At 40.0% G+C, this 14,403-nt stretch overlaps 1 protein-coding gene across 1 annotated transcript; it reads right to left on the reverse strand.

Moving 5' to 3' along the window:
* Positions 1–1,778: 1,778 nt before the first annotated feature.
* On the reverse strand, positions 1,779–13,762 carry kera (keratocan). Its single transcript, XM_053650751.1, has 4 exons — positions 13,393–13,762; positions 12,466–12,511; positions 4,097–4,971; positions 1,779–3,873 (listed from the first exon to the last, which is right to left on the reverse strand). Exons 3-4 carry the CDS (start codon positions 4,956–4,958, stop codon positions 3,716–3,718), a joined length of 1,020 nt encoding a protein of 339 aa, XP_053506726.1. The 5' UTR covers positions 4,959–4,971; positions 12,466–12,511; positions 13,393–13,762; the 3' UTR covers positions 1,779–3,715.
* Positions 13,763–14,403: the final 641 nt, after the last annotated feature.

The raw sequence follows: 14,403 nt of genomic DNA on the forward strand, positions 1-14,403 counted from the left end.
TTATGGGTGCGTGCAGTGTTTAGTCAGTCTGCTTGAGAGTGTCTGAGTGAAGGGATTTTGTTCCACTCTAGTACGGTTTGTTTGTTGTGAGAAAGCGCTAAATTGACCTGTGTGCAGGAAGTGAATCAGACAAGATGTGTGTTTTTGATGGCAGAATTTTTTTTGTGTAGAACTGGGCTGCCAAATTGTGCCATGAGGCATAAACTGAGACGAAGCACTGTAGTGCTGCAGAAGTGTCATGTGTTCTGGAGATTTTGACTGACCAAAAAGAAAAAAAATTCTTGGCTGTTTCACAAAATGTGTTAAATTAAGTATTTGCAAAATTACAAAAACCAAACCAAATACACTGTAAAAACAAACAAACAAAAAAAGTTGGCTTAACTTTACATTTCAAGGCAACTTGCTGCACAGCTTTTTTGAGTTTACTCAACTCAAGGTTAAAAATTGGGTTAAGTGAACTCCATCCATCCATCCATTTTCTATACTGCTTATCCTTTTCTTCAGGGTCACGGGGAACCTGTAGCCTATGGGTTAAGTGAACTACTTTGGTTAAAAGTTGAACTGAATAGAGGTTTCTGATAAAACATGGTAACAAGATTTGCGTGTTACAAATAACTTCATCATCGGAGGACACAGCGAGCGAGAGAGCAGTGCGATGTGGAGGTCTGTGGCTTTTACTTTGGGACCTAAAGACGCAGCTCCAACAGTTGCCTCCCCTGTCTGTAAACCCTTGGAACTCTCACACTGGTGAACAAAGCGGCACCCCTTTTTCTTTCTAACCCTTACCCTAAGGAGTATCACTCCTTATGTCTTCCCCTCTTTGGATGTCTTCCTTCATTGGATCCGGGCGCTATCATGGCATTTAATTCTCATCTGACCGATTGATTTTTCAAAATGGACTGCAATACTATGGGTATTGGACTGTTGGACCACAAGCCAGACGAGAGGTGAGATTTATGTTATCAAAAAGTGGTTACCAAAGAACACACAGACCTGGATAACATGGCAGAGCTTTCCAGCCTTCTCAGACGGGTGTTCCTGCTATCTAGAGAAGAGCTTCCTCTGGAATTTTTTGGGGGTTGGGGGAATCCAGCCAAGACCAAGACAGGCAGTCTTGAAACACAACCAGCTTGAGGCCCAAGACAAAGCCTCTCCTGACCATCTTGAGTTCCTTTAAAAGGCCTCCTCCTGTCCTTCTTGAAGCCATTGATGATGCCTTTTCTGACCAGCTCAGTGTCTTCTACAAGGCATCCCCTGGCCAGCTTGAGGCCAATTGCCCTCAACCAAATTGTCTTGCCAAATTACCATGCCAAAAACCTTGGACCAACACCACTATAAATACTGGACCAAACAGGTCTACAGAGGACACTATCACCACGACCCTTCACACTTCTCTAACCCAGTGTTTCTCAAACCTGTCCTGGATGACCCCTAGCACTGCACAATTTGTATGTTTCCTTCATCTAACACACTGGATTCAACTCATCAGCTCATTAGTACAGACTGTATGGCCTGAATTGGGTGTGCCAGATAAGGGAGACATACAAAATGTGCAGTGCTAGGGGTCCTCCAAGACAGGTTTGAGAACCCCTCCTCTAACCCACCTCGATCACCAAAAATCGCTTGTCAGAATGCTGTTCAATGTCTACGGCACAGCATTCAACACAATAATCTTAAGCAAGCTGGTTTCCAAGCTCCAAGACCTAGGTCTCAACCAGCATCTTTGCTGCTTGAATTTGGACTTCCTGTCTGACTGCCCCCAGTCTGGCAGACTCACAACAATCATCCATTCTAACATTCAACACTGGTGACCCTCAGGGCTGTGTGTTAAGCCCAGTACTGTACTCTCTTTTCACACACGACTGCATTCCTGCCCACGACACAAACACAATTATAAAACATGCAGACGATATGACCGTGATAGGGCTGATCTTTGACAACAGTGAACCAGTTTAGAGGGAGGAGCTGCAGTGCCTAACTATATGGTGCTCAGAAAACAGCCTGGCTCTCAACACCAACAAGACCAAGGAGCTCATCATTGACAGAGGACCTGTCATGGAGCAAAGAAGCAGCTCTACTTTCTGAAGTCAATCAAGAAACTTAATCTCAGTGAGGACCTACTTGTCACCTTCTACCACAGCAGTATCGAGAGCATACTTACTGATTGCATCTCCACATGGTACACCCAACACAGAGAGAAACACCTTGCAATGAGTTCTCAACACCACCCAGAAAATCATCAGGGCCCAGCTGCCGATTCTTGAGGAAAGCTACAGAACCCTCTCCCCCTTTTACACAATGATAATGAAGGTGTCTTATCTTATCTTATCTTATCTTATCTTATCTACTTAAGACCTTGTGCTTGATTTAGTTATAGCTATAATTATATATCTAAAAATGTTTACAAGTTAAATAAAAGCACTGTTATATTTACTAAAGCTGTTCCCGTACAAAAGGCTAAATTACCATCGATCCATCCATCCATCTTCTATACCGCTTATTCTTTTCAGGGTTGCTGGGTAACCTGGAGCCTATCGCATCGAACATGGGGCACAAGGCGGGGTAGACCCTGGACAGGGTGCAAATCCATCGCAGGGCACAATCACATACACATTCACACACCCATTCATACACTACGGACACTTTGGACACTTTGGACATGCCAATCAGCCTACCATGCATGTCTTTGGACTGGGGGAGGAAACCGGAGTACCCGGAGGAAACCTCCGCAGCACGGGGAGAACATGCAAACTCCAGGCTAAATTACGGAATCATTAAATAAGTTTAAAGACACCAGACATAAGCATTTCAGATCATTTTTAGAATTCTTTCTACGTAATACGCTTCTATAGTTAATAAATAATGGTTATTTGCTGATAGATAATCGCTAATGATGATTCGTCACATTGCAGTTTCGCTGATTTTATTGTAAATGTAACAAGTAAATATTCACCAAGACATTAGTGAATAAAATGCTATGATCACAATATTAATTTAAAAACACAACAGTTTGTTTATTTAGCACCGTTAGCGATCCGTTTCGTCTACAGCATTTCCAAATCCAAAAAGATTTTTATTTCTGTGATTAGTACAATTGTATTTGAATTGAATATCCTTTAGAATTAATGGGTTATACAATTTCAGTTAAATGTCACCCAAGAGAACCTCAACCCTCACAACAATAATAAAAAAAAAGAAAGAAATAATGCAAATGAGTAAAAAGACATTGAGCATTTCCTTAACAGGTTAACTGCCGATGTATACTAACCTACTAAAATGTCAGTTCTTAAACTACTCTAGTTGTCACAGAAGTTTTGTGACTGTCCATTAACTCTATCATGATTATAATTCTACTATATAATAAAACATAAAAATAAACCACTGTGTAATACAGTCTCATTATATTGGGGGAAAGACATACTACCTAGAAATCAAATGACATTTGTTGTCCCGAGGAAATAAATATCCAGTTCATTATCCTCAGACACAGATGTAGACCAACAACGTTCCTGACAATGCAGTTCCCCATATTTGCTCAGCTGAGATCTAGAACAAGTAAAGAATATCACAGTGAAGTCACTTCAGAAGAAAGAAAATCATGTCTAAACCTCTTCTGTCTGTCTATGTATCAAAGATCAGGATAGAATATAATTCTGCACTGTTTTACAATAGAATTTCTTGTCAATCCACCATAAATTGGCGTCTAGCCCTACATTTATATGACTACAGCACTGAGACGACGGAAGCAGATAATCAGATCTCTGGGAATGGGGGGCACGATTTCGTTCCCATCGAGACGGAGGTAGCGAAGTTGAGGGACTCTTTCATCAAAGTAGTCAGCAAAGACGGGGCAGATGTCAGAGGTGTTCACACCTGCAGTGAATACAGATACATAATACATGTTATACGACAGTGCTGTTCAATTCAATTCAATTTAGTTTCGATTGGTCAGAGGGTCTTTATGAATTTTCTATGACAGCAGCATACTCCCATCAGTAACATTTTTAAAATGCGTAAACAACTTGTTGGAAATAAATAAATAAATAAATAAATAAACAAACAAATATATATCAAACAAGGGTAGTTGTTGACGTACTCTTAATTTTATTGTGGTCCAGGTGTAGATGCTCCAGGCCAGCAGAAATTAGTGGTACCTCTGTAAGCTGGTTGTAAGAAAGCTGTAAGTCCAGGATGCTGGAGAGGTTGAACACGTTCTTTGGGATCCCTCCGTTGACTAGTTTGTTGTGATTAAGCCTTAAGAAGGCCAACTTGGGGAGTCCGTTGAAATATTCTGCAGGGATCTTCTGAATATTATTGCCATCCAAGTAGAGTTGTATAGTGGAGGGGGGAAGACCTTTAGGCATGCTGTTCAGCTGGTTCTTTGCAAAGTTGATCTGAACCAAACCACTGAGGTCTTTAAAGTTGTCCTGAGTAACTGCGTCATCCTGTAGTTTGTTACCCTGTAGGTTCAGTAACATGAGATGTTTCTTCCCAGAAAAGACACCTGGTGGGATTTTAGAGATCTGGTTTCTGGAGAGATGTAGCTGCTCCAGATTTGGTGGAAGAGGGGAAGGAATGGAGGTCAGCAGGTTTTCCTCCATGTAGAGATGCAGAAGATTGGACATGGCTTTAAGGGCGTTCTCCTCCACACCCTCGTTTGAGATCTTGTTCTGATTAAGGTTGATCCACTTCAGCTGTGTGGTGTTACGGAAGGCATCTGCTGAAAGTATATCGATGAGGTTGTTCTGTAGGTACAGATAGCTGGTGAAAGGGGGGATCTTGGGGATTCTTTTCAGCCCTCTGTTGTTGCAGTAGACTGCATTGGGGAAACTGGGAGGACAGTAACACTCTTTGGGGCATGCATGAAGTTGGGACAGAATGTGTTCGTATGACATTTCCTGAGAGTCCACCGAGACAGCTAGTAGCAGAATTGCAAACACAGCGAGGAATGACTCCATGTTGAACCTCGGCCTGTTCAAACAAAGATATACAACTCATTTCAACATAATAGTTAAGGTATCTAAGGACCTTTTTGTCAAGCATGCATGACTGTTCTTGAACTCAATAAAGGCTGAATGTCCATTGATTTTTGTTTTTTTTTAAAGAAAGAAGCAGACAACTTGCTTGTTTCAAGAAAACGTTAAATATTTCTTGAATTATATACTGTTGCTTCTTAGGTTTTTTTTTTTATGTGCACAGAGTATCTGCCCTATAGGTTCATATATACAAAAGCCACCTGACCACATTGTGTGCAGATGTTTAGTTTCATCACCTCACAGCTTCAGTAGTTCTGCAGGGGTCAGTGTTTGGGTCATTATTATTCTTCCCATACACTAAATTCCTAGACTCAAGGATGAGATCATATAGCTCCTCTTATTACTACTATGTGGATTAAACAAAATCTCTCAGAAGATATTGCAGACTGTCTTTCTGACATCTATTCCTGGACAAAAACCCTTCCTCTGAAACTAAACCTTGGAAAAACAAGTGATTTACTTATCATTTAAGTACTTCCATATGCTGGAACTCTCAACCACCATATACACCCTCATAGTTCAGCTGGTCAATCGTGGTGTTGATTCCTGATGACAAGAATGTGTTACATTAATCAGCAGGCCCTGCAGATTTCATCTTCATAACAAGGCTACAGAAACAACTCAAATTATCCTGCAACCTTTAGGTATTTCCAGACATTGACTCTCTACATGCTGGGCTCTCTGCTGATCTCCCTTCATATGTTAGTATTTTTTTCCGGAGCAGTCAGGACACTGCTGCTGTATAATTTCCTGAAGTTGTCTTATGTGCCTCCGTTACTAAAATCACTCCCCTGTTGAAGCGATCATCATATTCAAAACTCGTCCTTGCCTTCCAGGCCGGAAAAGGCTCTGCACCACATTATCTACATACTTTGGTTACAAACTACACATCTACACATCTGCTCACCACCTTGGGGTGCATAGCATGTCCTTCTCTGAGATTTATACACACTCATAAGGAAAGATCTCACTGCACATCACAGTGGAATGACCCTAACTCTCCGGTAGCAGCAGTCTTTTTCCACGAAGGTGGATCTTTTCAGAAAGATCTAGGAAACAATGTTGTTGTTGTTGTTTCTTTTTTTGTTGCACTATTAGCCTGCATAGGTCTGAAATAGTCAGTTTGTAGATCGCTCTAATACTTGTATGAATCAGCATTACTCTGTTACATATTTATAGTTCTTTGCTGTAACGGTTTGTGAATTATTTTGAGCAAATGCCAACTGGAAATATGTTATTATCCCCCCTCCAATAATTAGTTTCCAGAAATTACACCATTCTGCTGAATTAAGCAGAATTTATATACAGTGGATATAAACCGTCTAGACACCCCTGTTAAAATGGCAGGTTTTTGTGAAAAACTAAACAAAGATAAATCGTCAGAACCTTTTCTACCCTTATTGTGAAATTGTAACCTATTAATTAAAGTGAAAAACAATAAGAATCATGTTAGTGTGCACACCCTTAAACTAATACTTAGTTGAAGCACCTTTAGATTTGATCACAGCATTCAATCTTTTTGGGTAAGGGTATGTGAGTTTGGCACGTCTTGATTTAAGAGTATTTTGCCATTCTTCTGTGTAAAAGCATTCTAAGTCTGTCAGATTGGCTGGTGGTCTCCTGGGCACAGCCCTCTTCAGGTCACCTCACAGATTTTTGATTGGATTTAGGTCTGGACTCTGGGCAATTCCAAAACCTTGAACTTGTTTTGGTGAAGCCGTCCCTTTGTTGATCTGGAGGTTTGCTTCGAGTCGTTGTAATGCTGAAAGGTGGAATTCCTCTTCATTTGAAGTGTTTTAGGAGAAGCCTTAAGATTTTGCACCAAAATTGACCGGTATTTGGAGCTATTCATTATTCCCTCCACAAAATGCTGCCACCTGCATGTTTCCCCGTGGGGATGGTGTTCTTTTGTTCATTGTGCCAAAGAAATGGTTTGGTATTACAGCCCAAACGTTCAACTTTGGTCTCATCAGACCATAACACATTATTCCACATGGTTTTGGGAGATTGGATGTATTTTTTTTATTTGTTAGATTAAAAAAAAGCTTTCATCTTGCCACCCTACCCCATAGCAAAGATATGAAGAATTCTGGAAATTGTTGTCACATGTATGGAGCAACCAGTACTTACAAGAAATTGCTGCAATTCTTTTGTTGCTGTAGCTCCTCTCGGCAGCCTCCCTGACCAGTTTTCTCTTGAGCTTCTCATCCATTTTAGAGGGACGTTCTGTTATTAGTAGTGTCACTGTCATGCCTTATTTTCTCCACTTGTTGTCTTTACAGCGTTCCATGGTATATCCAGTGCCTTGGAAATTGTCTTGTAACCCTCTCCTGATTGATATTTTTCAACAATGAGATCCCGTACCTGCTTTGTAAGCTCTTTGCGTCCCATGGCTTTTCCAGATGGATTTTACCAAGGAGATGTCAGGAAGATCCTATAGGAACAGCTGTACTTTATTTGGGGTTAATCAGTCACTTTTATTGATGGCAGATGTATAGTATTTAACATGAGTTTGAGTGTGATTGGTTGCTTCTGAACACTGCCACATTCCAAGGGTGTACACACTTATGCAAGCTGGGTATTGGAAGGTTTTTTTGTTTTTCTTTTTTCATTTCTGGGTGTTTGTTACTTGATATGTGTGTGTGTGTGTGTGTGTGTGTGTGTGTGTGTGTATATATATATATATATATATATATATATATATATATATATATACATATATATATATATATATATATATATTATTATATCACTAAAACCTGCCATTTTAACAGGGCTGTGTAGACTTTTTATATCCACTATAAACGTGAAATATCAAGGTGTACATCCTTAGAGAGCTTACACAAGACACACACAAACTTAATTTCATTTTGTGGAGATTTTCACCAATATTCTCCCCAATTTTTATTCTCGGACAATTCCCACCTACCAGCCAGCTCTCCTCTATCAGATGACAAATGACCAGCCAACTGCATCATGTTACATTACAGGTCAGTACTCGGAGGAAACAGCTATCTACCTTCTTCCACATACTTGAGCTCACAGATACACATGGCTGTGATGTCCAGGGCTGTCGCTGTGATTTACAGGGGAAAGAGTAAGCCATCCTTCCCACCCACCCAACAAACAACTATTTTGCTCTCACCCAGGATGGCTATGGCAAACGAACTTGAGATCTCTGGACAATAGGGTGCACACTTTTCTGTTGCACCAGTCAGGAGCCCTTAAGCCTCTTTTTTAGTCCCTTGAGTGGACTAATTTTCGTCAATCCAAGATGCATCATATGGGTCACATTAGACTGCTTGAAGCATGACATCATGTTAATATTCAACTAACAATCTGAAATAATTCTCTCATGCTTCCTTTGCAACCGCTTGTAAGCTTTCACATGAGATTAAGACAAACTTTTAGACAAATTCTTCAATCTTATTGTATATGTTAATGCTGTATAGGTACTTCAGCACAATGAGTACCAACAAAATGATTGAATACATCAAACAGATACAAAGAACAGCTATATTTGAATTTGAATTGTTTTCTTATTAAAGCCATTCCTGTGGAGTAAGGCCAGACAGTTCTTATCACCAGAGGAAGAAGTTACGAGTCATTGGTTGTCCAGTCTAAGCAAATGTCATCTCATCATTGTTGGAATGGGACCAAAAGGTACACGTGTACATCTATTACTTTATTAGTTCATGCCTTGTATATCAAACACAGTGGTGTCACTAGTCAATGTCTAACATCTTTGATCAGACTATCACTAACTGCTCATGTGATAAGAATTATATGTGCACTCATCTGGTTATGTTTAAATTCTTGGAGTCTGCTGTCTTGTTTCCATATTGGAGCTCATCTTCTCAAGTTCAGGCTTTTTCTTTGAGCAAGCCAAGTTCAAAGAGAGGATCTGGATGCCAGGTAATAATGTCTGACCAAGCCAGCTCCAACTGACCTCAATAATGGTAAGGATGGTCCTGTTAAACACAACTGCAAACTGATTTATCACTGTCCTATTATTCTGCAACAGGCTACAAAAAAGCTTTAAAGGAAAAATGACTGTCATACTAAACTTCATCATTAACAGGTTTATTTTGACTTTGGTTAACAGTTTCCTACATTACAGACAATGCTGCTGAACTACCTGCTGATAGTGCCACTAGAGCTCTGAGAGTTATACTGCTGCGTCATCATTGGTCCTTTAGTGTGGCCAACTCTCTCATTTCCTCATCTGTACATTCTGTTCAGATCAGCTTCCAAAGCTTCAATTTTATGCTAAACCACCATCATGCTTGTCATCTTGTAGATTGCCAACTGGCTGAATTGAATTTCTGACGTATCTGCATAACATTCTGTAACTTGGAATCCGATGTCTACCGTCTCCGGTATTGGTTGGATGTCTCAAGGAACATCCCTGGAAAATGGCGACTGAGGAAAGAAGCTCTTGCTCTTTTGTTTTTAGGTGCTAACAGTGAAACCTAAAAATGATTTAGCAGTGAGTCTCTTGTGGAAAATTAGTTTTACTGAACGTTTATAACAAATCCAAGGTGGGAGTCTTTATTAAACACTAACAAATAAAACTGCTGCAGTGACAGGAACAAAACTAACAAAATAACAACTAAGAACTAGAATAAAGCAGGGCAAGGGAAGGTTAGAAAACATCAACAGAAATACCACAGTATAACAGTATACTAAAGACAACGCCCAGAGTCAAAGGGGACAAATGGCAAAACTTACACAATGTCATATCACAGCAAACCAGTGACTACATTTCCCATCCTGCATTGCAGCCTACAAACATGGCCACCATGGACTGCAATTCCCAGAACACTCACATTCATTCTAATCGCACACCTGCATCAAATTCACAGCACTCACAACTACAGTATAAAGAGACTGTTTGAGCACAATGACTTTGCGAAGTATTGAGTGTTTTCACCGTACCAAGCGTTTATACCCTGTTCCTAATTTTGTTTCAGATTCGTTGATCCTGCTTCTTGTTTCTCATTCTCGATTCTTGCCTTGCACAGTTTATGCCTGTTGGCAGATCACCTGACCCATTGCCTGTTTCTTGACCTCGCTATTGTCTCATTTTGGATTTGTCTGCCTGTCTCACTCTGAATAAACTCTTATCTGCATTTGCATCCGTCCTAACCTCCATTACCTGGAGATCGTGACACAGGGCAGAGGCAGGATTCGAACCCCCAACCCAAGAGATGCGAGGCAAATGTGCTTTGTACAAATTCTGACACTAGTATCTGCCTATGTAAGATGTGTGTATTTACACTACTCACCACAGCAACTGGCATGGATAAACTTTGAAACCTAAGTAAACTATGCAGTGCACATTATGTTACATAGCCTCTCCACTTGCAAGATTTTCTTCTCAACCTGCTGCCTCCTCCTTTACTGTCCTCTCTGACTGCTGATGACTTTGCCACCTTCAATAATAGGGAGACTGAAAAAAAATCTGTCAGACCTTCCCTCCTGCACTACACATTCAGGATTCCCCTTCTCTTTCTGTCAATTGTTTCTTCTCTATTGTCAGAAAACATCCTGCAAGTTATCTTGTCCTGTAATCGCACCACCTGCCCACTGGATCCTATCCGTTACACTATGCCCCAGACCATGTCACAAGACCTCCTCCCTTTCGGCTCTACTATCTTTAATGACTCCATAACAACTGGTCATGTGCCGACTGTATCCAAGACAGCAATTGTTATTCCCATCTTGAAGAAACCCACTCTGGGTACATCAAACATCAGCAACTACCAACCAGTATCATTTCCCTCTTTTCTTTCTATCACACTGTCTACCCCAGAATAACCACCCAGACAGAAATCTCACCCAGAACAACCTCCAGTATCCTAACCAGACTGGGCCATCACTGAGAAATTCCATGACGCTAGATCAGTCAATGAACACTTTCAGCAGCATTCAACACAGTTAACCACAAGACTCTTTTGTCCCGCTTCAAGAGTCTTGGAATTTGTAGCATGGCATGTGAATGGTTTGATTCCTACCTAGAGGCATGGCCATATCAAGTGACATGGAGGGGATCCACATCTGCTCCATGCAGACCCTCAATTGGTGTCCCACAAGGCTCCATGCTTGGTCCTCTTCAAGTGAGATCATATCCTCACATGGGTTTTCATACCACTGCTATGCTGATGATGCTCAACTCATTCTCTGCTTTCCTCCCTCAGACACTCATGTTTCTGCACAGATCTCAGCAGGTCTGGGAGACATCTCATTGTGGATCATCGGCTGAAACTTAATCCCAGGAAAACGGAGCTATACATACCTGGACAAACCTCACCATTTGTCACTGGGGTAACCTTGGGGTAACTTTGTTACCACAATCTTCTTTGTTTCAGAGCCTAGGTGGTACTTCCCCTCGATGTCCAAACAGCCACAGGTTTAAAAGGATGACTAAAGGCCTACCTCTTCATGAAGCACTTAAATGACCACTTTGTTTAAAAAAAAAAATCTTGTTTTGTGTGTTTTTTTAATTGCTAGACTTTAAAGTACTTCTGTCACTCTTTAAAGACTTTAAATTCACTCTGGATAAGGGTATCTGCCATAAATATAAAAATTAATGCTGCCTGCTTGTGTTTTGAACTACAATAAGGATTTGACTATGATTTATGGATTACCCTTAATAAACAGTCTGTTGATTTTATCATCCTACTGCATTTTACAGCAACAGTTATTGAGAAGAAATTAAGATGCTATCCAAATTTGGTGGGTATGACATACTGACTTTTTTTTATTGAGGGTGCTACATTAAAAACATTGTAAGGAGAGGATATCAATCAAAGAAAATTCCAGAAGAGTGAACTGAACTAAATTTTAAAGGCAAAGACGGATGAACAGGGTTGAACTCTTGATTCTGACTGGTAATAAGTTGTTGATTAGTTTCTATGGTAACAACTCTTTAGCAGGGACTTGTATTACAGACATAATCATTATTCTAAAGAATTAAGAACAAAGAAAATCTCTAGAAAATAATTGTTGATATGGGATTTTCTGGAAGGAGATTCTGGAAGGTTGGCCAGGGGTAAAGACATGTATTAGAACGGGCGCATGTTTATAAACTGGTGATTTGCAACTGCGCCACTGTTAGAACATTAATCCACATGTTTTGACCAATCAGAATCGAGAATTCGGCAGTGCTGTGTTATGTCTAAAAGACTTTGCTCCAGGTTTATGATGACGTTTTAAAGTATTGCAGATATTTAGTTGAGCAGTGCATGTTGTATTCAGCACATAAATTTGGGAAAACAGTTGGATTTGAGTGCACGGTATAACCCACATCTGTTTAGAGTAACTCTTACAGATCAGATGTCTGCACCACGGGTGACAGCGCCTCACAAACGCTTCACCAGAGATGTGCATAGAATATATGCAAAATACTCCAAAAAAATTTACATACCCGATTCAGATCCCTTTACAGAATAAAATCAGTCAGTTACACGGACCTGGAAAAACATGAAAAGACCAAATGATAAAAACCATAAAGATATAATCGATGGACTAAAAAATGGTTATTAAATAAAAGTATCAACACTAGGATATCAAATAACTGTAATTAAGCATTATATAGGGAAATTTTCTGTTTAAAAAACTATATTTCTCAACTCATTTTAATTAATACATTGTGATTAGGCAAGGTTTGTTTCAGCATTAAAGAAAAAAAATTCTGCCCATGTTCACATTGCCAGAATGTGAATAAGAAATATCCGTGGAAACAAATGTTGGCTTTTGCATAGAGAGTTTTTTTTTTTAAAGGAAAACTCATGCCCCTAAAACCGATCAGATTCATTTCCTGAATGAAATATTGCTTTTCAGCCAGTTATGTTAATAACATGGTTCTGTGCTAGCTCAGCTTTTGGGTTCAGTCCTTTTAGACAGCTGTGGTGAAACCCGACATCTTTTTATTAAAATATCTTCAGTTTCAAACCTGTTCAAAACTGTGCATTGCATTTCTTTTACAAATGAGACATACTGACTTTCTTTTATTATTTCTAACGCATCCCTTTACACCACTTGATTAAAACAACAACAACAACAACACCAACAAAAAAAAAAAACAGTGACCTAAAACTAGAGAAGAGGATACAGATTTCTTGTAGATAACATCACAGAGTAAAAGGAGACTGTCTAAAATTTAACACTAACGTATAGGCAGGTTTTTTAATACTCATTTTGTTCAGAATTCTCCTACAGTTTGAGATATATTCACAAGACATCAGCAGGTGTTTCCAGACATCGTCATCAAGGACAGTTTGAAGCATCCTTGGTACTTCTCCAAAGCCATCAAAACTATTAAACCTAAAATATAACTAAGATGAAACATTACCTGTATTTTTCAGACATAGAGATGAGCTGGACATGGACAGACGGAGGTTTATGGGGACATTTGTTCCCCTGGTTTCCTGTTCCTGAGGACCTTCTCCTTCGTCCTGGTCCAGTCTGGTGTCTGTGATGTTCTCTCTGTGCCGTCTCAGTGTCTTTCTGTCCCTTATTAGATATGAATTGTTTGTAGTGCTATTCCCCCAAGGCTGTACCCATGACAGCTGCTTGATCTAGAAAAAAGGGGGTGTGTAAGCATGTGTATAAGAGTCTGTGTGTAATTTGTCTTCTCTGGGTCATGCACTCGCTATTTTTTGCCAGCGAGCACTTATTATTTAATTTTTTTTTACCTTTCTCCTTCTTGTTTTTTTTTTTTTTCTTTTTTAAGGTAGAAGGTGCAGGAGGAACGGTGCAATAGCGACGATGGGAGGAGGAAAGGGGGTTGGATTGCTTACACCTACAGGTTGCTTACTCTGCTGCATTGCTTTCACATTTTAAATGCTCCATTTCACCAGACCACCCAGAGGGCACATCCATCAGATTGTCTCTGTGTGTGCCCGAGCAGGGTTTCAGAGATTGCACAGACATGTTCGGCTGAAATATGCAGAGTTAAAGGTGAACATGAGCTGGGGGCTTCAACGGCAAGCTGACATTTTTTCACTAGTATTCAAGCCCGCTCACTCGGTTAACAGGTTCAGGGTAGAATATTACGGTAGAATTGTGCGCACCCAAACTAGCTGAGTGTGGTATTAAATAAATGTGAATCGGAAATAAAACATCAAATGAAAATAAACCAAATCTGCACCTGTCATTATATGAAATGTAGATCGTGTTCTGCAACAAACGTTTCATCTTTAAATAAACTAAATAAGGAAGATCAAAAATACCGTGTACTAGAATGAATAAAGGAGACGATAGGGGAGAGTGTGCGCTACAACATCAGATCCACCTCCTTCCTCAAAGACGCCTGTAATTGCTCAGCTATTCGATGACCTGTCCTTTTGACAACCGCTTTACT

This window comes from Ictalurus furcatus, chromosome 19 (genome assembly GCF_023375685.1).
Source record: "Ictalurus furcatus strain D&B chromosome 19, Billie_1.0, whole genome shotgun sequence".
NCBI lineage: Eukaryota > Metazoa > Chordata > Actinopteri > Siluriformes > Ictaluridae > Ictalurus > Ictalurus furcatus.